This window comes from Charadrius vociferus, unplaced genomic scaffold (genome assembly GCF_000708025.1).
Source record: "Charadrius vociferus isolate BGI_N301 unplaced genomic scaffold, ASM70802v2 scaffold209, whole genome shotgun sequence".
Taxonomy (NCBI): domain Eukaryota; kingdom Metazoa; phylum Chordata; class Aves; order Charadriiformes; family Charadriidae; genus Charadrius; species Charadrius vociferus.
The window spans coordinates 420,659-447,229 of record NW_009660387.1 but is presented as its reverse complement, the minus strand read 5'-3'; the positions used below and the strand labels follow the sequence as shown (position 1 = coordinate 447,229).

Sequence of the window (26,571 nt, the reverse complement as noted above, 5' to 3'; positions counted from 1 at the left end):
CCACCATGCTGTATTCTGTCCTGCAAAATAGTGTTTTCTCTTACTTCACCTTTAGGAACAAGAAGGCAACAAATTGGGTTAATTCTGCATTAAAGTGTTTTTTCTCTTAATGTGAATACAACTGAATATAGTTCCCTTGTATGGGACAACACTTTTATTACAGGCAATAATGCATACCTTGAGATATAATGGAACTAAAAACAAGTAATCAAAATGTGCTCTATAGCTGTAGTCTGTCTTCAAGAGAGAGAAAAATTAAGAGTAGACTCTAAAACTCTTGCCTGCGAAGGGTACCACTGATCGTTGAACTTCCTTAAGGTTTGTGTTATATAATTATTGTAGTAATTATGATTTTAAAAGCTAGAAGTGGTGGTTTTGTTATAAGTAGGTGAACTTGAATATTTCAAATCCCTATGGCCATTAATGTGGTGTAGAATACCTAAAGCAGCGTTGTGCATTTAGCACAATCATATTTGGTCAGCGTTCAATATTTTGAGTTGTTATATTCTCAGCATGTGGGAAAAAGTTGCTTTATCTTGTCTTGACAGTTTCACTGAGTTACCTGTTAGTAAGAGAGTAGACTAATATTGTTCTTGGTAGAAGACTTTTGTGCTAGTTACTGAAAGTAGAATGTGATTCAGCTCAAGATACAGACTGTTTAAGTATCGTATAAGTTATGAAGCAGGACAGCGTTCTATAAAATGCGCGTTTCTGTAGTGTTTATTGCATATTTTTTCACCTGTTCATTTATGCAATAACTTCAATGGCATGGTTTTTGTATCAGTATAACATCAAGAGGTTTTGCAATCTTCAGTTAGCCTATATCATGATGCTTATGTAGCGTTTTATGTAGTTGCAGAAATCTTGTTATAAAAATAACTTTTAATATAATTGATACAAGAGTAATTTAATCACATCAAGAGCATAGTTGCTGGGGTTTTATCCTTAGTTCACTCCAAACACTCCAACTTTGTTCTATGATTTCTATATAGTTTGAGTGCTTGTATATGTTTGTGTTCAGTAAAATGCTTGGGGTGCAACTGGAGTCAGGGCAAGCTTGTGGGCTAAATGTAGATAGCCAAGATTTTTATTATAGGTTTATCTCAGTAGGTATGGATGCTTGCTTCCAACATGTGATCATCTAAATAGGTAAAACTGCTAAAGCAAAAATACATGGATTCTGCCTTCTCTGCTGTTAAGATTCAGTTCGATATTTCTGTGACCGGAAGTAAAAACACTTTCCAGAGAGCAGGACTGTTACACACTGTTGTGTGTCATACACAAATCTTAGTTGGTCCAGGTGACTTGAGACTTGATTTGTGAATAGAACTTAATTAACGATATGAATGCTGATAAGCGTGCTCAGTTACCACTTTTGTTGATTGCCTAAACTACTTGTAGTTAGTCACTTCAGACTTTGCCAGTAGAGTTCAGGACTCTCATACTTCTACTTTTAGGTATATCTAGAAAATGAGTAAGGCTTTTACATATGAGTTTGTGTTTGTTTATGTAAGTGTGTATTCAACTATATAAAAAATAACCAGAATTGAAGCTCTTCTTTAAGACCATCTTCTCTTTCCAATCTTTGAATATCCAAAACACGAAATCTGTTGCATGTTATGTTCCTTCTACTCATATCACTTTGGTGTGGGACCTGTTTTATGTGTTCTGGGGACAGTCAGTAATAACTGGTGCTTTTTCTGTATTTTCTAGAAGTTATTAGATCCTTGAGAACCAATGCCAACTGCTTTGTGAGGATTTTGTTAGATATTAAACTGTTAAAATGTTATTAAGGATGCAGAATCCATAACTGAGTTAGAATTAAGGTGTCCTATCTGGCCATGTTTTTCTGAGGAGCAGTTCCTCATTCAATGCAGAAGTTGAGGCTCCAAGAATAAACCTTTCAGTATTTTTTTCTTCAATGCTTCTTCAGGTGGTACTTTCCCCTCCCCGCAACCCCCCGCTCCCCATTTATGTCTACTCGTCTACATACGTTTCCTGTCTCAGAGTCCCTATTTCTTGTTGTGTCCTGCCCTTTTCCTAGTGTACTGTTAGCTGGCTGCTGGGTGTTTAGAGGCAGTTTTGCTGAGAAGTATATTTATGCTGCTTGGGCTGTTAGGAGTTCAACATCTACATGCTCTCTGACCAGGAAGTTTATATATTCCAGTCATTTGTGCAGCCAGCCAGAAATCTTCTGATCAATGAGCTGGCCACCTATGCAGCACATTTGAATGGGTTAACCAGAAAGTAGACGGACACTTGCAGCCTTTTAAAATACTTTGCAAACCATGTGCTGTGCATATTTGCCTTAGGATTTTGTACTCCTTGCTATGGAAATGAATTATTTTATTTTTTTATTATGCAATTCAGAAGTCACCTGCTAACTTCTGATTTGGCACCAGGATGTCTATGCAGCGCAAGAAGTTTAGCGCATGAGCTGTGTTTTGCTGAACTATTTCTCTGTCTCTCCCTCATGCCTTTCTGTTTTGGGGGATTTTTTCTCCATGAACTATTCTGTCAAATGCTAGACCGATGTATTACTCAATTTGTAGTTTCTCAAATTGCCTGTACTGCACAAAAGCTTTTCCACTTTTCTTAAAACAAGAAAAACTTTGATACAGTTCCAAAATTTAAAGGAGATATCATCTTGAACAGACTACACAGGAAAAAAATAAAGTGCATTGTTTGATACTATGTAGAAATGGTGGAATGGGATCTTGCTAAGAGTCTATTGCGAAGTCATATTTCATTAGTAGTTCTTGAAGTTTCATCCGTTTTGTTGCCTTTTTGATAAATGCAGCACTGGGGGACAAGTGGTTGTGACTAGAAAAGTGGAGAAAGAATGACTTAACCCATGCTGCCATCAAAAACTCTATATTTAGAACAACATCCACAGGCAGGCGCTCTGCCGAGATATCCTAACAACTGCATTCACTATAAAATGTATTAAAGGAGGGGCAAAAGTTAGTGGGTTCTCAGTTTGGGCCTGTGCAATTTATAAGAACACTTTGGTAGTGAACAACTTTGCTCACCCAGACTGACAGCTGATTTAAAAACCAGTCATCTAAGCAGCACTGTGCCATCTGGAAGATTTAAACTGCTTGATTCAGCCCTGCTATAGGTACTGGGACATTGGTTGTGTTGCACAAACACCCACCCATACAAACCAGCTCCCCATGCTCAAGGACTGTGTTCGCAGATCAACTTTCCTACAGTGTTTTTCAGAATTAGCGCTGCCTGCTTTGGGTTTTTCTTTAAGTCATGTGCTAGACATCACATGGGAATGCTGTGAAAGAAACAATCACTAATCCTATTATCGCAGGTAACATTGTATTAAATAAAATACTACATTCCTATGATTTTCTGTCTTTTTCACTTGCACCTTTATTTAACTTCTAGAACATGAAGCAGCTGTTAGATAATATGAAGTCATGAGGTCCCTCCTAGAGAAGACCTAATATTTTGTGTCTACTAACACTTAGGTCAGTTTAGTGTATCTGTCATGCAACTCAGTAGTAAGGTTGGGAAGACAGAATTGCTCACTACGTATTATTGTGAAGTTTTGGGTGAGTGATAGGTTTCTCAGAATACCTAGTATTTTATAGCACTTTCTATACTTAGTAAACTCCTCCTTATCTCAGTTGCAGAGAAGATTATACGTGGGAAAAGACCATTATGTAATCTTAAATGTCTTCTACGAAATGATTCAAAATAATTGAAATCTCTGCTTAAGTCATCATGATATTCTAACTTTTAAAGTTCAAAAAAAGAAGGAAAAAAAAAAAAGACAACACCCACCACATCTCCCATTTTGCACTGCTCTCCTACTGTTAATTAAGTGTTTATCATTAAATATGTTTTTGTATACCAGTAAATAATAAGTATTTATGCCTTCCTAATTGAGCCATAGAATCTACCTCACAAGATTAGGCTAGGAGTATGGAAATTCCAGTGACTTGTTTTGTTGTGTTTTTTTTTTTTTTAATCATAAGTAGTACCAGAGTATATGGAATAAGTATATAGCACTTTTGGGTGACTATGGTGTCCTGAGTACACAAAGGCTGCGTACCAACAAGGAAGCCACTGCCTCAGCTGTTGAACATGACTGCAGTGCGTAAGACTGCAAGAATAAATGATTCCTGATGAAGCTACAGAGCACATATAAAACCCATTCTTCGCAAACACTAAGTAAAATACTAGACCACTAGAGTTTCTCTTCATTGTGGATAACTTCTGCAGGTTATCCATCACCATCAAAACTTTCTCATCAGAGTCACTCTGTCACAGATGTAACTTCAGTAACAGTGTGACCACAATAGGAAATGTAGAGCAGGGTGATAAAGTAATTAAATCTTAAATCTGAAATGTCTGCTATTTTAGTACAAAGCTGTAGTAAAGCTTTTCCTGTGAAGGCTAAAATAAAAAAAGTACATCATTTCTTCGCACCATATTTTACTCCTAAAAAAAAGTTACTATAGCAAAACTCTAATGTGATGGGCACATAACAGCATTTTTCAGTAACTTCAGTAAGATGTCATCAACAACTCTTCTTCGTACACTAAAGAGTTTTAGCATCTCATGATGTGTTCCCCATTAAAAAAAAATAATAATCAACTTTCTAACCAAATACTCCTGGAAAACGAAAACACTAATCTTGAATGTGGTTTGTAGTTCTCTGTGTGTGTGCTTCCTTAAGCCTTTGATACACAGGTCACCTATTCCAGAGAAAACACCTGTTCAGCCTTTTTTATGAAGGAAACCCATGTCCAAAATCTGGGACTCTTATTGATGAGAAAAGAGAACTGGGTTCTCAACTTAAGCCTAGTTTCTGCCTTCTTCCTTGGTTATTTATGTAGAAAACTGTCCATAAGTCAAACATAAAAGGTCTTTTACATTGCAAGGATAAAGGGATATTACACAATTCACTGTATAAATTGGTTGGATTCATTTGGATATACACATTGGATTTATTATGGCTAATGTTGATGTAGCAAGCAAAGATAATATGAAGAAAAAATACAAGTAATATGTTATCATTTTATTTAAATATTTACCATTTCATATCAAAGTCTGGTTTTAGGTAGTTAAAATAAGTTTATTGTTACTTATATTTTACTAAAATCTTTCCATATTCGTTCACATTTCGGGAGTCTTTTTAGTGAAAATATCAGCTTTACGATTGTGGTGTTCTGGTGTGGATTTTGTGAACAGGCCATACAGACTTTTCTTAAATGTTTTGTCTAGCAGAAGGATTATAATTGGATCTAAACTACTCTTAGCAGCAGCAAGACAAGTAAGGAAATTTTTCATTTCCACTAGATAGTTTAACCTTGGGCAGTCATTAGTTGTAAGCAGTACATAAAAAATTGGCCTAAAAATGTGATATGGAAGAAAGCAGACAGTCAATATCATCTGGATGACAAAAATGTTTCTTTTCACTGTCCTGTATATTAGATGTTTTTCTCCAATACAGGTATTTTTTTGTATTTTACTCAGATGTTTGTTAAGAGAATAGTATGAGAACAAAACAGTCATAAAAGATGCAAAAAAACATGCAGTGGCAACAGAAGCTGCAATCCTTGTGGTAAATTCACCAATTTCTACCCTAACGTTGTAGCATTTCTGAACATCTTCCATAGCCCTTGCCTGGACATTATATGTTATAGCTATTATCGTTATGCAAAGCACAGTAAGCCATATAATGATGCACAAATATTTAGCAAATTTTGGCTGACGAAACTTTTCAAGTACACATCTGTGAAAGTTTTCATTAACTGATGGAGAGTATTGTGCGTCGCTGTTTTTCTTCAGTGTTGCATACTGACTTAGAGCAGTTGAACATAGAATTGTAATCGTAACATACATACTGACGTGCATAATGAGAGTCCCAGGGTGATTTGCTATTCTACATGCTACAGAATCATATGCCCATTGGTACCCTCTTGCAAAATAGGCGGCCAGAAAAGGCATTGTGCTACATACGAGTAAATTTGCAGCGACAAGGTTTCCCAGGTAAATGTATTGTGTTCTTTTTGTGGGTGCTTGCTTTGAAAATATCCAGGCAGCAAGAATATTTCCAAAAATCCCAGCAGGAAATAGCAAAGAGTAGATGACCGGTAGAGCTACAGTAGTAGCTAACGATGGCTGAAGAAGACATGTTGAATTTCTCATTTATGCTGGTATTTCTTGAATGAATGGTCAGAACTGAAATACAATTAAAAGAGTTACTCTTCTGTAATGTGCATCTAACATCTCTTTTATTCTTTGCTACTATTTTAAATGTCCCTTTGTCTCCCCTAGCTTTCAGTATTGCTAAGTGCTTTTTGTCCTCTGGGGTTATCATCTTGGGTTTGCATGAGGTTAGTGTTTGGGTGTTCTCTTCCACTGAGACTTTGTGGAGAAAAGTTGGCTGATGTTAAACCCCAGAGATTTTACATACATAGAATCTAATAAAATAAATGAGGAAACAGGAGGTTCAAGCTAGGGTCTGACAATAACTTGTGTGCTCTGGGTTTATTTCTCAGTCTTTTGGAACATCTGTAACCTACTTTGGAAACCACTTCTAGACTATTTTAAATAAGCAAAATAATTTCAAAGTAGTACTTGATTTGCAGAAATGCAGGGTATACTGTACCTCCATTTAAGTACAAATTAAACTGTGCATGATGCAGGAATCTGGCTAGATGCATTTGTTTTGTGCTGGTGTCTCTTAATGTTGCTTTGTTCAGAGCTCTACTCTTAGATATACATATTACGTAAACAATTCAGTCTGTATTTTTAAACATATGAAATGGTTGTTGAAAACTGCAATATATTTATTTTTTCCAAGTTCAGTTTTCAATCTTTTCTCCATTTCCAGACTGAAAATAAGAAACCAAAGATCTATACAATGACTGCATATAAAAACTGGCATTTCATCTTACTAACCTGTAGTGAAGAGAGATTTTATTGTTGTACAGATACTATTTTAGTGAAGTGTATCCTAGTTAGCTTTTGTTCCATATAAAATCATATGGAAAAAAATAAGATTTCAAACTTAGACTGATAATGATTATTTTTTTTAATAATCTATAACCAAATAAACTCAGATTCCAAAAAGGATTCAGTGTAGCTATGATAAAAAGCCCAGACACCAAGTTGGTTAGATAGCAAAAAGTTGTAAAAATCATATTTTAAAATTATGATGTTGGCCATGTTTGGCAACTTGCAAATTAAATTAACTTTTATAGCTGTTGCATTTAGTGTATGCTAAGTCCCATATGAATTGTTGAACCAAAAGGTATTAAATTCTTTCATTACAATGAGTTAAATTCACAAAGTAATTGTTGAATGCGATCATTTAGAAGTCTAATGATAATTTTTTTGTGTCAATGACCAAATTTTGTCAGGTGAAACAAAGAAGTAGTAGTTTTAAGCTTACCTATGCAAGCTGCAGGCACCTTCCTTGCAGAGAGGAAATTTTTCTGTCTGATGTCCTTTTTATGTCTACTGCTGCAATGAAAAGGATGATATTTGAATCTGAAAAGCACAGTTAAGAACAATATCTCTCTGACATAAGTAGGTTTTCAGAATGTACACTTTTCTTTTACAGTGACAAAAAGCAGCTAGGCATTTAAAGTTCAGACAAGATGATGATGTCTGTGCAAAAAAGACTTTGAAATTAGGTCAGGATGCAGCTCCATTAGAGAAATAAAAAGAATGAGATAGTGTGGAAGAGTGATTGTAACAGTCCTTTTGGTCATGTAGTTGTGGCACAGAAACACCTTACAATCCTTTATATAGTGCTTTCCTCTTCTGAGGGGTGGAGGGATTGTTGCTGTCATTCTCTATAGGACTGCCCACTTTCCAGAGTAGGGGGGGAAAAAGTTGCTATTTTAACCATGAAAAACTTGTCTTTTCCATGACATTTAACTGTTCTTCAGCTCCAAGAGCTATCACAAAGCTGACTCTGTCCCTGAAGCCCACATGCAATAATACTGTATCCATGTCTGTCCTCATATAAGTGACCAAATGAACACGTCTCATATGTATAGTCAGGAGATGGATTGTGTGGAAGCAATTTACAGCTGATGCATTCCAGGCATCAGTTGGGGAAAACTGACTCCATGTCCAAAAAATAAAGTATTTTATACAAATCATCCAGAAGTGTGCACAAGACAACTTTCCTCCTTGACAGGAAAGGTTTGATCACAGATTGGTCAAGCTCTGTTTAGCTCTGCAGAGTGTGAGACCTTTGAATTTCCTTCTGTCCGATACATCTGTGGTTGTCAGATACAGCTTTTCAACAGCTATAAATAAGTTCCTTTATGAGAACAGAGGAGATACCATATAGAAACTTCTGCAATTTTGGTAAGGTTCTTGTTTTGTTAGCTTTGGTTTATATTGAACCATACACTGTGAGAATCCACCTCAGTAATCTAGTATCAATTTTAATGTTCAATCTCATTATATTTATTTATTTTTTACTAAAATTATGGACATGTATGCTGGCCTACTATTTAGGCTACATAGCTGATCTGTTTTAAGATTTAATTTAAGTGAGGGAAACTTCCTGTGAAGTATTAGTTGTTGGTTTGTAATGTCAGTAATTAGTTTGCATGTACTTTAATTCTTGTTCCTGTTAGATTTAGTTATACCTTGTTTTTATTTTTTCCACTTTTGAATGTATAGTTATATTTAAAAATGTTCTAACAAAAAGAGTCTTGGATTATTTGAATGTTTAATAGTCTCAAGTATTCTCAGAAGTCCTTGTTACTCTGGTGTTCCATCCAGGTTTAGACACAAGAATGCATATCCCAAAAACTGTGAAGAGGAGACATGCCAAAAAATGGTGTGAGCAATTCCAGTTGGCAGGGTTTTTTTTAAATTATTATTTGGTTGGTTATTAACTGTAGCCTGTAGCATTTATAATTCAATGACCATAACTCTTGCTGTAGGAAGAGATAATGCTACGGTTTTTTTTCTTAATTATTGTATGATAATAGATTATTATAGTGAATTGCAGTCTATCAGACTACATTTTGTAACTGATTAATGAGATGAATAACAAAGGAATGGCATATTATACTTTTTAAAAAAACAAACAACCTGAGAAATACAGTCAGAGTTGGTTCTAAGATGTAGTAAGCACCTCCATTATTCTTTTAGTGGACTATTTCCATTCACCTAGCTTATAAATGGCATGGTTTGTCTAAAATATATTTGATGATATTCAAATGGTACACGTGCATCTTTTATGCAATTCACTCTTAAGTTCTTCATAGTGACCTTCACGGGCATTCTTCACCTCAGTTATTTGTATTTTCTGTAGTCTTAAGCCATGATCACTTTCTAATTTATACACATTACTAGATTTTATATACCAGTAAGCAGCGTATCATAGAATGGTTATGTTGCATTTGCCATTGTGTGCAGGCAACTTATTTTGCAGTTCCAAAGCAAAAAAACAGGGAAATTCCCAGTGGTGAAAGGTATTTCAGTCAGCCATTTATAACCCATACCTAGCATGTTATGTAATATAATCATATATGACAGAGTGATCCACTTGCAGGCTGCCTGGCCTCTTCCTCTCCCCTCTGCCTGCTTGAGATGAGAGAAGACAGCCCAGTCAACCTCAGATCTCCTTGTGCCTGTCACAAACCAAACGGAGAAGTGGACTGTTCCTGCTGTGCAATGGAGTACATAACGTGTTAGCAGCAGTTGCCCCTTGTAGGATGGAAGAAGGCAGTAGCTCAGTTCCCTCTGCCTCCTGGAGCAGCCCTGCTCTCTGCTGTGGAAGGCCCAAGGGATGCACTCAGTCTCTGCATCTTGAAGGACGGAAGGCAACTGCTGAAGATAGGGCACAGAAAAGTGTGCGTCCCTGGGTATGGCTGCCATGGGTGTTGAGGATGAATGATACTGAATCAATGTATAGCATGCAGCAGCCTTTAACGTGAGATTTAATATCATGTACTTTGAATTTGATCTACTCTATGGAATTTAATACCAAGATAAGTCTCCAAGATGCACTGGCTACTACACAAGTGCAATCCATATTTTCTTTCAAAAAAAATCATTTACCAAGTAGCTTGCCTAGAACTTTGACTTTTGGTGCTTAGTTTTATTGGGGATTTTTTTTCTTTAAACATTAAAATTGAAAGGTTTTCTGACCACATAAACTCTTAAGACAGATGCACTACATGGTAACCATTTTCATTTGGACATCTCTATCAGGAGAGTTGTTGCAGACCACCGTGGTTCCTCTCTGCCTGCTCATCAGCTTTCCATGCAGAGGTGACCCAACATGAGCGTAGCTCTTCTCCTGACTTGATAAAAGGAGAATTTTAGCTATAGTCAGTATATATATTAATATTGTAAGAAGTGCTTATCAAAGCAAAATCATCTAAGCTCATGCTTAAATCTGCTCTAGTTAAGTCAAGTACTGTGCTGAATCAGTGAAGGTAAAATAGTTGGCAGGTTTGAGCTGCGTCTGTGTTTGCTGTTCAGTAATGCTGTTCAGATTTATTTTCACCAGTTTTAGAACTACCCTTGTGGTTCAGCGAAGTAGACCCAGAATGAAAGTTCTTATGTTGTTTGATGAATTACAAGTGTATGCAGTATAACTCTTTTGCCTCATTAGGGTTATAGAAGTGGGGGTGTATTGCACTCATGGCTTCGATTTCACAGGCTCTGGGTAGCTCTTTTACATAGACAAAACACAAGCGAAACAATGTCTTTTAGGCAGGAAAACTTAGCTTGAGGTTGCCAGTACAAAAATAATCTTCCAATATTTTTATACTTCGGGTCTTTAATGCTAAATAGTTTGTATTTTTTCCCCAATGTCGTTCTTTGTGCAGCTCCCAGAGGTCTCTTTAACTGTATTTGCTTCTAAAAAAAGCATTGGCTGTGTATTGATCATGATGATTTTTACTTTTAACTTCAGAAATCAGTTTTTAATGTGACAGCTGTGTTGATCGTAGTAGTCAAATGGGAAGCTTTCTCTGTGGTTTTCTGCACTGTACTATAGTCTGTGTTTTTTCAAGTTAAATATGTTTGTGTATAACAGTTTTTTGGCTTTTCCAGGTTCTTCTTAGCCTCTATGAAAATGCAGAAGTAATAAAGCAAAAATAAAAACCTAAAACATGGCAGTAAAAGCAAAACTGATATTTAAAAGGTAGATTCGGTTGGCTGCAAGCTGCGGAGTTCTGGCTGCAAAATTAATTCCTTGCTGATGAAGAACATTTCTGTACCCCCTGACAAAAATGTTCCTGTCTTTCAATCAGACTTTTAGTTTGTTGTTGATCATGCTTATGTTAACATCTTTACCCAGTGAGAATTTTTGTGGAAGGAATAGCAAGCATATTTTTCTTTCTAAAGCAGTTATTTATCATAGAATCGTAGAATGGTTTGTATTGGCAGGGACCATAAAGATCGTCTAGTTCCAACCCCCCTGCCATGGGCGGGGACACCTCCTACTAGACCAGGTTGCTCAACGCCCCATCCAGCCTGGCCTTGAACACCCCCAGGGATGGGGCATCCACAGCTTCTCTGGGCAGCCTGTTCCAGTGTCTCACCACCCTCGGTGTAAAGAATTTCTTCCTAATATCTAATCTTAATCTATCCTCTTTCAGTTTAAAACCGTTACCCCTTGTCCTATCACTACAGTCCCTGATAAAGTCCGTCCCCACCTTTCCTGTAGGCCCCCTTTAAGTACTGGAAGGCCGCTATAAGGTCTCCCTGGAGCCTTCTCTTCTCCAGGCTGAACAACCCCAACCCTCTCAGCCTGTCTTCAGTAGGAGAGGTGCTCCAGCCCTCTGATCGTCTTTGTGGCCCTCCTCTGGACCCGCTCCAACAGGTCCCTGTCTTTCCTCTGTTGGGGGCCCCAGAGCTGGACACAGTACTCCATGTGGGGTCTCATGAGAGCGGAGTAGAGGGGCAGAATCACCTCCCTTGACCTGCTGCATTCTAATGCAGCCCAGGTTGCTGTTGGCTTTCTGGGCTGCAAGCGCATATTGCCAGCTCATGTTGAGCTTCTCATCAACCAACACCCCCAAGTCCTTCTCCTCGGGGCTGCTCTCGATCCATGCTCTGCCCAGCCTGTATTTGTGCTTCGGATTGCCCCAACCCATGTGCAGGACTTTGCCCTTGGCCTTGTTGAATTTCATGAGGTTTGCATAGGCCCACCTCTCAAGCCTGTCCAGGTTTCTTTGGATGGCATCCCTTCCCTCCAGTGTGTCAATCATACCACGTAGCTTGGTGTCGTCGGCAAACTTGCTGAAGGTGCACTCAATCCCAACATCCATGTCACCAACAAAGATGTTAAACAATGCTGTCTGTGGCTTGAGAGTTCTATGAAGAAGCTGGCCTTGCTTTCTAATGAGTGCAAAGGTCTACTGCCCCTCTCTGTAGGCAAACTTAAAGGAACCAGGACTCACCATTTACAGACCACAGAAAGATAACTTTTAAAGGTAGTATGTACTAGAATATATTATTGTGGTATATTTTAAGTAATTGATTCAGCTTGTTAAAACATAGATTTATAAGTAAACCCTATTTTTGGTCCTCGTTTTGTTTCTCACTTTGCAGTGCTATGATACACAATTAGCTATTTCTCTACCATTCATGTTCTTATTTCAGCACTTCCTGCTGTAACTGTGCAGTTTGAATGTTAAGGCTTTTTCCAGCTTCATCCCTTGACCCCAGTTATTCTCACTCTCATGATGTCTGTGAACAACTCCTGTGCAAGGATTTTTCCTACCTATTCACTCTACAAGCAGTGGATGGTGACAGCTTTGTAGCACCTGCTCCATTCTCTTGGATTCCACAGAGCCCTCAGTAGTTGGGATTTTGTGTAAGGGATGGAAAAAAGGCTGGCAGTGCTACAGAAAATACATTGAAAATATATTTTGGATTGGTGGAACGTTATCAATGTGTTTTTTTCTCTGTGTGCTTTATTTGTACTGTGCAACACAACTTCCGCCTCTCCACCATCATCCTGTGCTTTCAGAGAGTATCAAACTAAAGCGTCCATATGTAAATTTTCCAGTTCCAGGAATAATGTGGCTCGTTTATCAGTGATATAAGTTGCACTCCTCTTTTATGGTTTCATTGACTGATGTTGCAAGGGAAGTTGTTCAATTGAATTTTTCCATGTTGTGTTATCAAAACAATTTATATTAATTTGCCCTCATGAAAAAATACCAATTTGCAGGTTAAAACTGTAAGTACAGTTAATTGCTGTGTAAAAATGAAAGTTGATGTTGTGGTTTAACCCTGGTAGGCAGGTAAGCCCCACACAGCCGCTTGCTTACTCCCTGTTAGTGGGATGGGGAAGAGAATCGGAAGGGTAAAAGTGCGAAAACTTGTTTATGATTTCTGTCTCTTCCCCCTCGTGTTCTTGTGGCTGCTCTGCTGCAGAATAGGCTGCTTCTTCTGATGCTCCCTCCTGCTCCCTCTAACACACTCTGGTCACATCTGTTGTTATCTTGAACCTTTTGAGCACCATATTGGGCGCCAAAAAGTGGTGTTGTGGTTTAATCCCAGGAGGCAGCTAAGCCCCATGCAACCACTCACTCCCCTCCAGTGGGCTGGGGGGGAGAATTGGTAGGGTAAAAGTGAGAAAGCTCATGGTTTGAGATAAAGAGAGTTTAAGAAGGTTGATGAAAAGAGGAGGAAAAAAAAAAAAAAACAAAAACAAAACCAAGAAAAACAAGTAGTGCAAAAACCTCAGTTGCTCACCACCAGCTGACTGATGCCGAGCCAGTTCCTGAGAAATGGCAGCCCTGACAAACTTCCTCCCCGGCTTTTATTGCTGAGTGCGAGGTCCTGTGGTGTGGGTTATCCCTTTGGTCAGTTGGGGTCAGCTGTCCCAGCTCTGTCCCCTCACAACTTCTTGTGAATCCCCAGCCTGCTCGCTAGTGGGGTAGCAAGAGAAGCAGAAAAGGCCTTGACGCTGTGCAAGGACTGTTCTGCATCCCTGTGTTATTGACACTGTTTTCGTCACAAACCCAAAGCATAGCCCCATACAAGCTACTGTGAAGAAATTTAACTCTATCCCAGTACAGCTGTTTAGTCAAACTAGGTACACTTTGATATGTTTGTGATTCAAGTTATCAACTTGTATCTGGCAAACAGTTTTGTTTCTTAGCTTATGTTCTCCATTCACTTTAAGGAATATATGTATGGGGATATAGCTATTAATGTATTTGTCAAGTCCAAGAGGTATACAAGTGAGTAGCCAGCATGTATATTTTATATGTATTTATAACTAGCATTTATTCTAATGAAGAATACGCGCTGCTTCTTACAGAGTAAAAAAGAGGTGACATTTTGGTACACCAACTGAAATTTGAGGATGCGTTGTAGATTTGAATAAAGAAGGAAAATGAGGTTCATTTGGGTTACGTAGAGATGTGTGTTGACTTAGCCTCTGCTTACAGAAAGAACAGTAAACAGAATTATTTTCATGTTGAAATTCAGCTAAAGACTCAACTAATTGCTATAGTTGGCCCTTAGGAAGCACTGCTAAGACGAGAAGGAAGAGACACTATTAAAGTGACTAATTATATGATCGTTTGACATGTCACAGTGTAACTTTCAGCAGACCTCCCAAGATGCTTCAGGACTGTTTTCTGTTCAGTAATACTGGTTTGCACAGCCTGGCATTTTACCCTCAAATTTGGGAAAATTGATTGCAGACAAAATTATGGAAGAATGAAATTTTTTTTTACAAAATAGTAAAGATACCTGCTTTCGGGTTTTGGTCAGTAGTAATTGTTTCCTACATGACAGTGCTGTCTAGTTTCATGTCCCTTTTTGAGCCACTTGGTACGTCCGGCTTTTAACATCTTGAAGCACTGATTTACATATTTGTGGAAATCCATGAGTGTTTCCACTTCTCTGGTTGCTTTTGGGGGTTATTTTTGCAATCTAACTGCTACTCCCTTAAGGTCACACTCTGACAAAGATCATACAGTCATCCCTGTTCCCCTCTTCTGTGCCATACCTGCTGTTATAGACTTGTGGTTGCTTTCAGATTTTCATTTCAGAGCTGAAGAGTTGATTTATTTAATGCAATCTGTACAAAATCTGTATCATCTAAATTATACAATAGCACAATGATGAGTTCTCAGTTCTTTCCTCCTAATTTTAAGTCTGATTGCTTTTTTATTGTTGCTGAGTAGAGAGTTATATCATAAACTTTTTTAAGGTTTGACTACTCTGAATAATTGTGTGTTGTTTGAAAACTGTCATCTCCTTACTCATTCCAGATTGTCAAACGTGTTTGTAAACGTATATATTTGCAGATCCTTGTTGAACATCATGAAGAAAAGAGACTATGTATTTTTAAGCTTGCTTTCTGATTTTTAACCAGTTCTAAACCAAGAATTAACATCTAACATCCTAGAGTTTCTTAGAGCCTTTAGTAAGTGACTTTGCTGCAGTCCAAGTACACCATATCAGCTTTATCCCAGTGGCTCTCAGCTCTTCCAGAGAACTCCTTTGTTATTAATATTTTGGTACATGGCTTCTCTCAAACAAATCTATTCACTTTTCCCTAGGATACCTTATATGCCCAAGCTTGCCTAATTTTATCTCTGTAGGTGCTATGGGTTTGCCTAATACGAATATTAGACTGTAGCTCCTGAAGATTTAAAAGATTTAGGTTATATTTGCTGCTTGTGTACAGAGGCTGGTTTAAGCAATAGATTATCCGGTATGAAAATGCTTTTGAAACATATTAATGTCTAGCATGTTGTCCTGGGAAAGTGTTACTCTTCAATACCTCTTCAAAAATATTTTTTTTGAAACCTTGTCTGCTGATCCTGTGCACAGCTTCCTTGGTGCTCCTTCTCTACAATCTGTAAAGAATGGCTGTCATGTAGAACACATCTGATCTATGCAAATAACTATGGGTGTTAAAGGCTTTCGTCTTGAAGAAAACACTGACTAGATTTCACTGTTAAAACTATTAAAAACAAAAAAAAACCATGTTATACTATTCAGAATCTTGAACTTGTTCTGCAAGACTGTTTTCCTGTTGTCCTTTTAATGTATTCATTTGCTTACAAAATAATATTACAGTCACTAAGTAAACATTACATAATTTACAAAAGTATGCCCAGAATACTAAGGTGGTCTGGTTTTTGTCCTGTGGACACATTTCTATTTGCCTTTGGCTTTAGAAGTCAACTTCATTTGTAGCATTGAAGCCCTGTACTATTACTTGGTCTTCAGAAGAGACTCGAGTCTGTTTTTGCAATCGTGCAGTGTTCATGAATTGCAATCCTTGTAAGTGAAAATTCTGGTTTAAATGGAACACTTTCTTCAAAAGAATTTTTGAATTCAACTTTTATTCAAGCCCTACCATGTCATTCGAGTCCGTCCTGTCCCATGTTCCCCACTACCCCCAGCCTGCTGATCAGTGTCATCAATCAAGTACTCAATGTAGAATAAATATAGGCAAAGAAAGAGTGATGAGATAATGTATATATCTTGTAGAATGATGGATTATAAACTCCACTAGATTTACCAGAGTTGATGTAACTATGCAGAACTACTATACTGCATAGGAGAATTGCAGAGAAAAAGCAACATGCCGTTCCTTGCACTACACAAATACAGAGCCAAGACTGTTCTTGCTTCAGTGTACATATAATAGGATGACAAGATGACAGATGAAAGATCGTGAAAAAATATAATGCAATTATTGTGAGAATCAAACAGAAATTATTTTAAAATATCTTAATTGTATGCTGAAATGTTTAAGAAAAAATGCAGTTACCATTGCACTTTTATGAAAATTACATTTGTAGGAATCTCTCTCTTGAAGATGAAGAAACCCCATCCTTTTTTGTTTAAAAAAAAAAAAAAAAAAAATTAAAATACACTAGCTAGTCATTGTAATTTGTTTAACATGTTTATATGCAGTTTCACCAAAACTGAACGGAGTAAAATCGCATAAAAATGAATCCAAACTATATCTAGCAGAGGTGAAGTATTATGTTTACTTTGCTCAGTAGCTTCTGTAAAACCAGAGTATTGTACAGGATTAGTAAAAATCCACAAGTTTTGACACAGATTTGGCATAAAATTCACATGATCCATCAGATAAGTTACTTGTAGTTATATTAAACCCAACTTCTTTACACCAGGTTACTTGAACAATATTGCTTGTATGTGTGCAGGATAATAAATCCTTATTTTATGGAGCTTAACAGCTAGCATCTAATTCGTTCACCTTTCTGACCTGTCATGCCAGACATTTAAGTTGTTCTTGGTATAAGGGCCTCCTTACTCGTATTTGGGTCTTACAACCCCCACCTTCAGCCCCCCTTTTTTTAAACTATGTTACAGTTTGAAATTTTTGTTTGTGCCTAAATACATGAAACTGGTTTTAATCTGAGAACCCCTTAGTTGTATCTATGGGACATTGCTGTTACATTGCTCTTTACATAGCATCAGCAATTATCAAGATTATTTTAGTCACGTGAAAAGAGGTTTGTGCCAGGGAGGAAGCGTGCAGCTGAAATGTGTGGCGTTGGAAATCAGTGACTGAGCCTGAGCAAAGATCAGAGCTGATAAATCAGGTGTTCACAAGAGCTAATTTTTCTATTCTGCTCTGTGCGCTCAGTTCTGTGAGTTTATTTTCCTCATTGAACTACTTTGTGTACCTGCAGTCACCAAATTTGTCAGAGTTTGGAGGAAATCTTAGGTAATTGAAAACACCCTTCTTCAAGTTCTAATTTTCCAAAACCATTGCTTAGTTTTCCTCAGGTGTTCAACCTTGACATTCATTAAAATGTTGAAAATATATGAGGGGCTTAGGAGGCTTTAATGTTTTAATTTTTTGCTGTTTAATAAAACAAAGTATATATTCTGTAATTATAACTGAATTAATGGCAATTGTATTCCTCACCTCATTTTTAAGCCACATGTGTTGCTAAAATCTCAAATATTTTATTGGAAAAAATACTTCTGTAAATGTAGTTAAAATGTTGATATCTTTTTAAACATGTTAAAACAGAGAAATACATAAAATATGTAATGTGTTCTATAGCTCTTTCGAATAGGATACAATTCATGTTTTGCAAAATTCATCTATTATTTACATACACAAGTTGGTAATATTAATGTCTATATACAAGATTCCTTATACAGGTTCAAACCACTTAGTGGAAATTTCCTTAAAGAGTTAGTGTTCTAGTTTAGCCCAGCAGATAACGTCTGGAACTTCCTATTTTGTTTTCCTGGATACACAAGAGCAAAATACTTCTGAAAAGTTACTTCTCATTTTCACAAACAGAAGTAAGACTTCTCATTTTCTAACAGGAAGAAAGAGGCAGGATTAGTAGCTGTGCAGTATTGCATTTGGTACATCTTAAATTGTTACCCTGGAATGACAGAGAGAAGCTAGTATCCATTCATTTAAACAATCAAATCAGAGACTTCTTCTTTAAAGAACTTGAGTGGGGAGTAGTCGTAGATAATCGCTCTTGTGTATATTGTCCAAGTTTTATTTCTGACGTGCTGTCCAGAGTTAGGCTTGAATCTCCATGGAGTCTTCTGCAAATAAGTTGGAATACAGTTTTACGGACACTTCTGGACATTAGGAAATACATAACTGGGTCTAAGCAGCTGTTAAAAGATGAAAATATGAGCATCACCTCATTGCATTTGTGAATGATTTCCTGCCAATAACAAGATGGATTTTGTAACTGTGATGTAATGTAGGCAAACCGGAACACATGGTAAGGAACAAAACAGATGGTGAAAATAATGAGTACAATGAAGGAATTCCTTGCTGTCTGGGTGTATTTTCCTGCATTGGGGAAATTTGCTCTTTTCTTTGAAATTTTCAGAAGGTTCTTGGCAATTTTAACATATGAAAGTATCAAAAGGAAAAAAACTATCCAAAAAATTACTACAATAATGTAATTTAAAATTGCTTCTGTCTTTGCATTCTGTTTATTTCGGTAGTGAAAGCACATAGTAGAATTGCTGTCCTCACTCTTAAAGAAAGATGGTGCAACTACGATTATAAATCCTGTTAAAGCAAGTGCCCACACCATGCAACAAATATGTATGCTTCGTGTGGTAGTTAACATTTTAGGACGCTTAATGGACTTATTTATTTTTATATAACGATCTAGACTAATTAGTCCCAACAGTACTATGCTAATATACATGTTCATATAAAACAGAGTTCCTACAATCTTGCATAAAATCAGTCCAAACATCCAGGTGTTTTCCGTAACGTGATAGAGTATTCGGAAGGGAAGACAGAAGATCAGCAGAAGGTCTGCAATGGCTACATTTAGCAAGTAAACTTGGATAGAATTCCTTTTCTGATGAATGCAGAGGAAAGCAAACAGGGCTACAATATTTCCAACCAATCCAATTACAAAAATAATGGAGTAAAAAACTATTAAAGCAAGTGACAGTGAGTTGTCATCTAAGGAACAACTGTCATTGTTTTGAATTTCCGAGGCATTTATGGATAGGTTAGTTTGGTTACTCCAGAAGACTTCCTTGTGTGGCAGAGGGCTCAGTAAATCAGCTGAAGCTGCAGCCATCATTTGTGATGATTTTTTAGCTGTTCTGTAGGGATGCAAAGAGAATTTTCTTACTTTATTGCATACAGTCTTATGTGATATAAACATAAAAGGCAATAACTAAATAAGGTAAATGCACTGAAGTATTGCAGTAGCAGACTAGAAGAAGGACTTTCAGCCAGATACCACAATACAATGTAAGTCTAGACTAGTTGGTTCCTTATTTTTCTTCATGTGAAGTAGGCAAGAGCAGATGGTACAGAGCACTCACACAGATAACTATTTTTGTAATTACATCTTTATTACTGCCTTCTATTGTTTTAAAAATCAACTATTATGTTTTGCTGCAAATTTTAGAAATTTCATTTTTTTGTTTTATCTAGAGTACAGATAATTTTTTTTAAGTTCTAATGTTAGGATTCTGACATAGAAAATGTTTTCATTAAGATGCAAAAGAGGGCAAGCATAGCTAAGTGAAGTATTCTTGGTGTTGATACAAAGTACATAGAAATAGACCAAAACAATTCTAAACTCATCAGTATTAATTTTTAAAAAGTACCCAAGATCTCTTGCCTGCAAGTCTCTAGTTTTCAGTTATAAAAGCAATTGTAAATTAATATCTCTTTGGCTATGTAATCTGTTATAAGTACACTGGGAGTCAGTACTATTACAGTAGCTTATTTTTAATAATTCATATCTTCATGCAAATGTAAGTATTTTTTCCTTCTCTTGACTATTCAAAAATCAATATTGTGCAAAGAAACCAGTATTAGCTGGAAACCGCATTAATGCAGTAAAAGATTGATTTCACATCTTCCTTGTTGTTGTTGTTGTGTCAAAGTTTTTAATTTTGCTAACCTTATTTTTGACCAGGAAGGTACAATCCGGAAGATAAAAGTCAGCTTTGACCAAAGAAGAAAAAGCAAAAAAGTGTGTTGTTAGGAGGGTAGAATCACAATGAGTTGTTTAGAGAGATGCTTAACACTGACTAGTAATGATAGGACTTCTGTCCTTGATTAGTATGTCATAGCAATAAAAGATTCCATAAATAAGTTTATTTAAATTTTTTTTAAGGGGCAGTGTTTTTTCCCCTAATCTCACAAATTGGTTTTGATACTTGGAACTTAGTGTCTAACAACATTAACAAGAACAAAATAACAAAATGTGCATGCTAGGTCTTAAAAATGCAAATTTACATTTAAAATGTGTAATATAGCTACAGCAGTGAAAATGGCAGCATTTTAGGTAAAATTCTTAGTAAGACCTAACCTACATACAGAATTTATGTTATTGAAAGTTTTAACATCCTACATTGGCTGATCTTACAATTGCATTTAATTCGTACGATAAGTTAGTGGGGTTTTTAAAATATTTCTGGTTTCATATTTGTCATTTCATATTGTCAGGGCAAGAAGTAATTTTAAAAGTTTGTTTAAAAAAACGTGATGCTTTCAAATACATCTTGAAACCTGTCTACTACTATAATTCCTTGTTTATGTTGCTTTTCTAAAAAAATGCTTGACACCATGACTTGCATAAGTAGTGACAAGTTTTAGGTCAATGAGAGAAATATTAATTCTGCTGCAGATACATTAGAAACATAACTTTTAGCTATCATTAAGTTTTGTCATCTGTAAGCAAGCAGGAATTTTTTAATGCTTAAACATAGTATATTTAATTAAGACAGGGTTTAAAGGTCAGTAGTACGTTTGCAGTTAAGGGAAATTTTAATAGGAATTTGTGTTATTGTAGTTTAAATATAAAACAAGCCACTTACCATTTATATCTTAAGAACTTCTGCTGATTTTCAAAACTGCTGGTGAAGACGGGGAAGAGTAACGTGCAAGTCCTCTTGTTAGAAAGCTAAAGCACCAGCTTCTCTATGAAAGTGATGAGAATCAGCTGACACAGTACAATTAGCAACAAGGGGAAGTTTACCTAGTGTTGCAACTGTTTTTTCTTTAAAAGATATTTTTAATAACAAAACTCAGGCTATTGAAAAGATCAATTTTGCTGTTAATTTAGGCTTTTCTGGGAGAGGTTCTATGTTAAAGTTTTCTATGAGCTTCACTCTGAATTGGAGATTTGGATCTTTTTCTCAGAAACTTTGTTTCTGGTGAGCTGTGTCAGTGACTTCCTTTTTGGATGACAATTACGTTGGTACAGCTTGTCTTCTTTTTAATACTGTCATGGAACTAGTATCACTTTTTCAAATGTAGGGTAAAGAGAAATCAACATCACACTGAAATGGTACATTGCGCTTATGTTGGTGTAGTTCTCCCCTATACCTTCCTCCTTGCCTGGGGTTAGAAATTTGAGGTTGATCTTTTTCACTAGAAATGAGAGCAGTGATAACATGTGAAAGTGCCAAAGTGTGCATCTTAACAATTTCAGTAAGGCAGAAGTGAAATACAGTATGCAAAGATAATACCACCTGGTAATACTATTTTAAAGAGGATGTAAAGGAGTGAAAATTACATTCATAAATTGCAAATTTAAAAACGAATTCTACAAGTCCTGATATAAGGTAGCCTAAATTTAATGATCATCTCAAGAACATTGTCTTGGCTTCATATTCTCCTTAGCATTTGAAATGAGAATTTCCATGTTAACTTGCTTAATACATCATCTGCTTAGGAATCAAGCTTTTATGGGATTCTGCAGATTTCAGTTAGAATTGTAAAGAGGCTATGCATTCTTATGTGAACCTGCTTGTCCTCATACAATTAAAATTTTTTAACAGAAAACATGGGTGGTTACAGATTATGACTTTACAGGTAGTCAGATTGAGCTTGTTGTAGCTCCTTTGCACAATTTTGCATTCCTAGTTTTGTAATTTAACCAGTAATGTATTCTCAAGAAGCAGCATACAAATTTGACATTCTTCCTTTTAAATAATATGGTTGACTGCAAAGGGAGGCTTTGAGTAAGTGTAAGAAGTCGTTCTGTATTAAATGCAGTAGTTTGGCTATGTGAATTAAATATTAAATTGTGTTCTAATAGATTTTGTCTGCATGTTGCTTCCTTCTACATCAGTCAGTATCCATCCAAATTGCTGTGTAATATTATTCCATTTTTATACGTTACCCCTCACTCCTGTCAGTGGAAAGACTGTGGAAAATCGAATGTATGGAACACTATGCCTGAAATCCAGTTTAGAAACCTAAACAATTTCCTCCCTCACTGGAATATTTATTAGAAACATCACAGGGATGTTTCTTTCTTTTCTGTAGTTAGAAAGTGATCAGTGAATTCTGTGATTAAGGCTCAAAATAGTGTTTTATGTTCTATATGAAGGATAAGATCCCACAAAGTGTATCATAAGCAGGATGTTTCTGCCAGAGAATTGAAACAGTGTAAGGCTTAAGGGTAAAAGGTGAAAAGAAAAAGTAATACCAGGTAAGAAATTATAGGTGTTAATTTTTATCTTCATTTTATTATTATTATTTCACTCTGTGCTCCTTGCGAGTTCTGATAAGTCCTGAAAGGATTTTGCTGTGTCTGGGACAATTGAAATGGAAGCCAATGAAGAAAGAGCAGTTCATGCCAGGAAAAAAAAAAATTGAAACTAAGCAATTCTTTCCAAAAAAAAACCCGCGAAAAATTCTAGCTTCTGTTTGCAAGTTTATGAAAACAAGTTCTTAAATGCAAATAATGTAATAATTTGTCTGGGTTTTTGTCTTTTCAGCCACACTGTGTACTGCTTGCCTCAAAAGAGAATTCAGCCCCAGTAAAGCTTGGTGGCTTTGGGGTAGCAATTCAGTTAGGAGAGTCTGGGCTAGTTGCTGGAGGTAAGAAATTTTCCTTCAAAGTTATGTAATGTTGTGCATGTTGTACTGCAGAGTTCTGTTCTTCTGACACAGCCCGGCCTGCAAAACAAAAGCTCAAAAATAATCTTGCGCTAAAGACTTAGTTAACATTGTAAATGCACGGAGTTAATGTAAATTGCTAATAGAATGTAACATTGTTGTGCGTACATGTCCTGAGTATTAAATTCCTCTAAATGTTACTCAACAGGAGATTATGCTGGTTTGATCAAAATAAAATTGAAAAAAAAAAAGCAAAGAATTTTCCATTTTAATACAATCTTTGGCACAATTCTTCCATGCTTGACAAAGCAAATCAAATGAAAATGCTATCAGGATTGAAGTGTATGTGAAAGCGATTGAGTAAGGACTTACTACACCATCCTCAATGCTCCCCTGTGTTTCTTAGGCAATTTCTGTCAGAATGCTACGCTGTTTAATAGCAAAATCTTACTAATTTTCACATGTGACTCTTTTCTGTGTTTTAATATTTCATTGTAATTATTGCATAAGACATCAAAATCTTGATACGTATGTATATTTTTTGACTAAGTGTGTTTTGTTTTCTGTGGATTTTATTTCCTCTAGCTGCCTTCCATATTGTTCCAGACAATAGGGTTATGCTTTAATCAGCCTGCACAGATGAAGACCCAATCAATTTTCTGATGCTTTCATTGCCAGAGTAGGAGATCACAATGAAAGATTTTGTTAATTTTACGTTTTTTTCCCTTCAAAATGAGTAACTTCTCTCAGTACCATGCTTTTTCAAAAACTTAGATTTCCTAATCTAACTACTTAAAGGTCTGTGTCAATGTGGCTTTTAAATGTTCTTTAAAATAAAAGGCAAATCCAATATAAGCATACCAACAGCTTCCATTCTCTTTCCAGATATTGCTAATACTCTGGAAATATCCAGGTATCTTATTACCTAGAGACCTAGATACATGTTTTCAAAGAAAATACCCTTTCAGTTAAGCTACTGTTGTTTCCTTAATAAAAGGGTCACTCCTTTCTTAACTTTTCCTTTGTTTCTCAAATTTTCTGTACCTCGGCCACTGCTTTTTTTTAGTGATAGTTCCTACACTTTTCTTTAGGATTCTCCTTTTTCTTCTTTATATTCTAACTGAGCAACTTCATCTATTTCTTGTGGTTTAGTTACTCTTCTGGAGGTAGTCAGATACAGTGTACTTTCTTTCAGACTACTAGCTGTCTCACAAGAAAGTTCAAGTTCAACTTGGGAAAAAAATCCAGTGTTTTTCCCAAAATCTATCACGTCCTTCTTTTCCTGTTACCATTCACTGTTCTGTGATCCCACTCATCATTCATGTGCTCAACCTCCATGCAGTTATCAGTGCTGGTCTACTCTTTCCTTTTCTATGTAAAAATGTTTTCATTCCTTTCTGATTCTGTTTGCAGTACTTGTAGAAGCTTCTTTCTTAAACCTCATCAGTATAGTGCTTCTCTGTATCTGTATCTTTTGCCTCATCCATGTCACCTTCTGCCATATCAGTCTGCCTTCATTTTTTTTTCCCCTTGCTCTCAACTGTCATTTCCAATTTGTAGCTTTTGTTAGCATTTGTTACTTTCAGCTTCAAATTCCTCTTGCTTTCAGTGATGCCCAGAATAATTCCACTTTATTTAAATACCATGGAAGGTCTCAATTCTACTACCTGTTTGAAGCTTTCTCCTTAACAGGCTCCTTATCTCTTCTTTACATCTCTTTCTTCTTATCTCTTTCGTCTTCCATTCCAGTCTTTCTACCACAAACTACACATGTTATCTGGCAGTTCTTTTCCCTTCCAGAGTCCTAGCTGAAGGCATATTACTAGACAGTCCCCTACACAGCACTTGCAAGATTTTATTTCTTCAACTTTACAGTATCATCCCATATATGTTATATGAAAGTTAACAGTACTGTCTGTTTGAACTGGGCTATGAATTTCTTGTAAAAAAATTCTTTATCTATATATAGTTAAGTTATCCATATGGTTAAGTTTTGTTTTGTATTGATGATGAAATACAGGCACTACTTATTTCTCAATTGTATCCTCAATGAAATAGAAACTCTCCTTTATATGAGCAGTATAATAACCAACCTGTCCAGTTTCACGTTCTTTTTCTAAGTTTTAGTGAAAAAACATTGATTTCAGCTTAACATAGTCAATTATTTTCCTTTCAGCATGGCAATTCCTGTATTTGGTGGTTAACACATCAAAAAAGAAGTTCCCTACTAAATAAAAGCTATTATGGCGTTAAGGATCTCTTACTGACCCTAAAACATCCTGTGCTTCTAACCCATTTCAGTGCTCAGGACACCTTAAAATTTTTACAATACTGAGAACACACTGCCTTACACTTACAGCAAGTGCAAAACTTACTGATCTTTTTGTATCTAGGTAATGTGTATTACCACAATACCCTGGCAGAATATACTCATTACTAGTGTGAACCCTGTGTAGATGACCATGGTGTTCAAGAACAAAAAATTTTTATCTTTCCTTATTTTATGGTACTAGGAGTAGTTTACCTTTTAAACCAGAAAAGGACAGCTTTCCTTTAGAAAAAGAATGTCGGCATTGAAAGTAATGCAACTGTAGTAAAGTTCAACTGATAGGACTCTTCCCTTCATCTTGCATAAAACCCCAGCCGTTATGCAAAAGCTCAGCAATATCTATGATGGTCACTCTCTTCTGTGGTAGTATTTTTCTCCTAAAATAGCAGTTGCTATATCTAAAACATTCAGTTGTTACCACTGTTCTAAAAAAATTTTTCTTGCTTTCATGCATTTGTGTTTGTGACATTTTTCTTACCTTTTTACATTGACACACCTGTGCTTGACAAGACCAGATTGTGTGTAGCCCAGGAGAGCACAAATGGAAGGGAATTTTCTTCCTCAATGTCTTCTAAGCCTGCCTTCTAGGGCACAGCTGTTGCTTTGTTTGGGACTATGGATTTTTTTAAACTTGAAAAAAGACATCTTTTTTCCAGTGTGCATAAATTGTTTTGCGGGAGGAAGGGGATTTTTGTAATAATTCCCAGATACTGAAAGTAGACAACCATTCCCAATCTTTTGATATAAGTCCAAAGTTAGACTTGTGTTGTTTAGAAGGATTATAACTACAGTGTCCGTTTGAGCAGATAGGGGGTTATTTAACAGAAGTGTAAAGGAGCTCATGATAAGAAGCCATGATGTCATACTAGATGTCATTAATGAAAATGTCTGTGGAATAGAT

At 36.3% G+C, this 26,571-nt stretch overlaps 2 protein-coding genes across 5 annotated transcripts in view; one reads left to right on the top strand and one right to left on the bottom strand.

Annotated features, from left to right (window-relative positions):
* Positions 1-26,571, top strand: part of CASK (calcium/calmodulin-dependent serine protein kinase (MAGUK family)) — a 162,489-nt gene that overhangs the window by 42,837 nt on the left and 93,081 nt on the right. For all 4 annotated transcript variants that reach the window (XM_009893282.1, XM_009893281.1, XM_009893280.1 and 1 more), the window contains one exon: positions 23,221-23,323. In XM_009893282.1, coding sequence (XP_009891584.1) covers positions 23,221-23,323 — 103 coding nt within the window. The remainder of the gene's footprint in view (positions 1-23,220; positions 23,324-26,571) is intronic.
* Positions 18,414-19,556, bottom strand: GPR34 (G protein-coupled receptor 34). The gene has a single exon (XM_009893278.1). It carries the CDS (start codon positions 19,554-19,556, stop codon positions 18,414-18,416), a length of 1,143 nt encoding a protein of 380 aa, XP_009891580.1.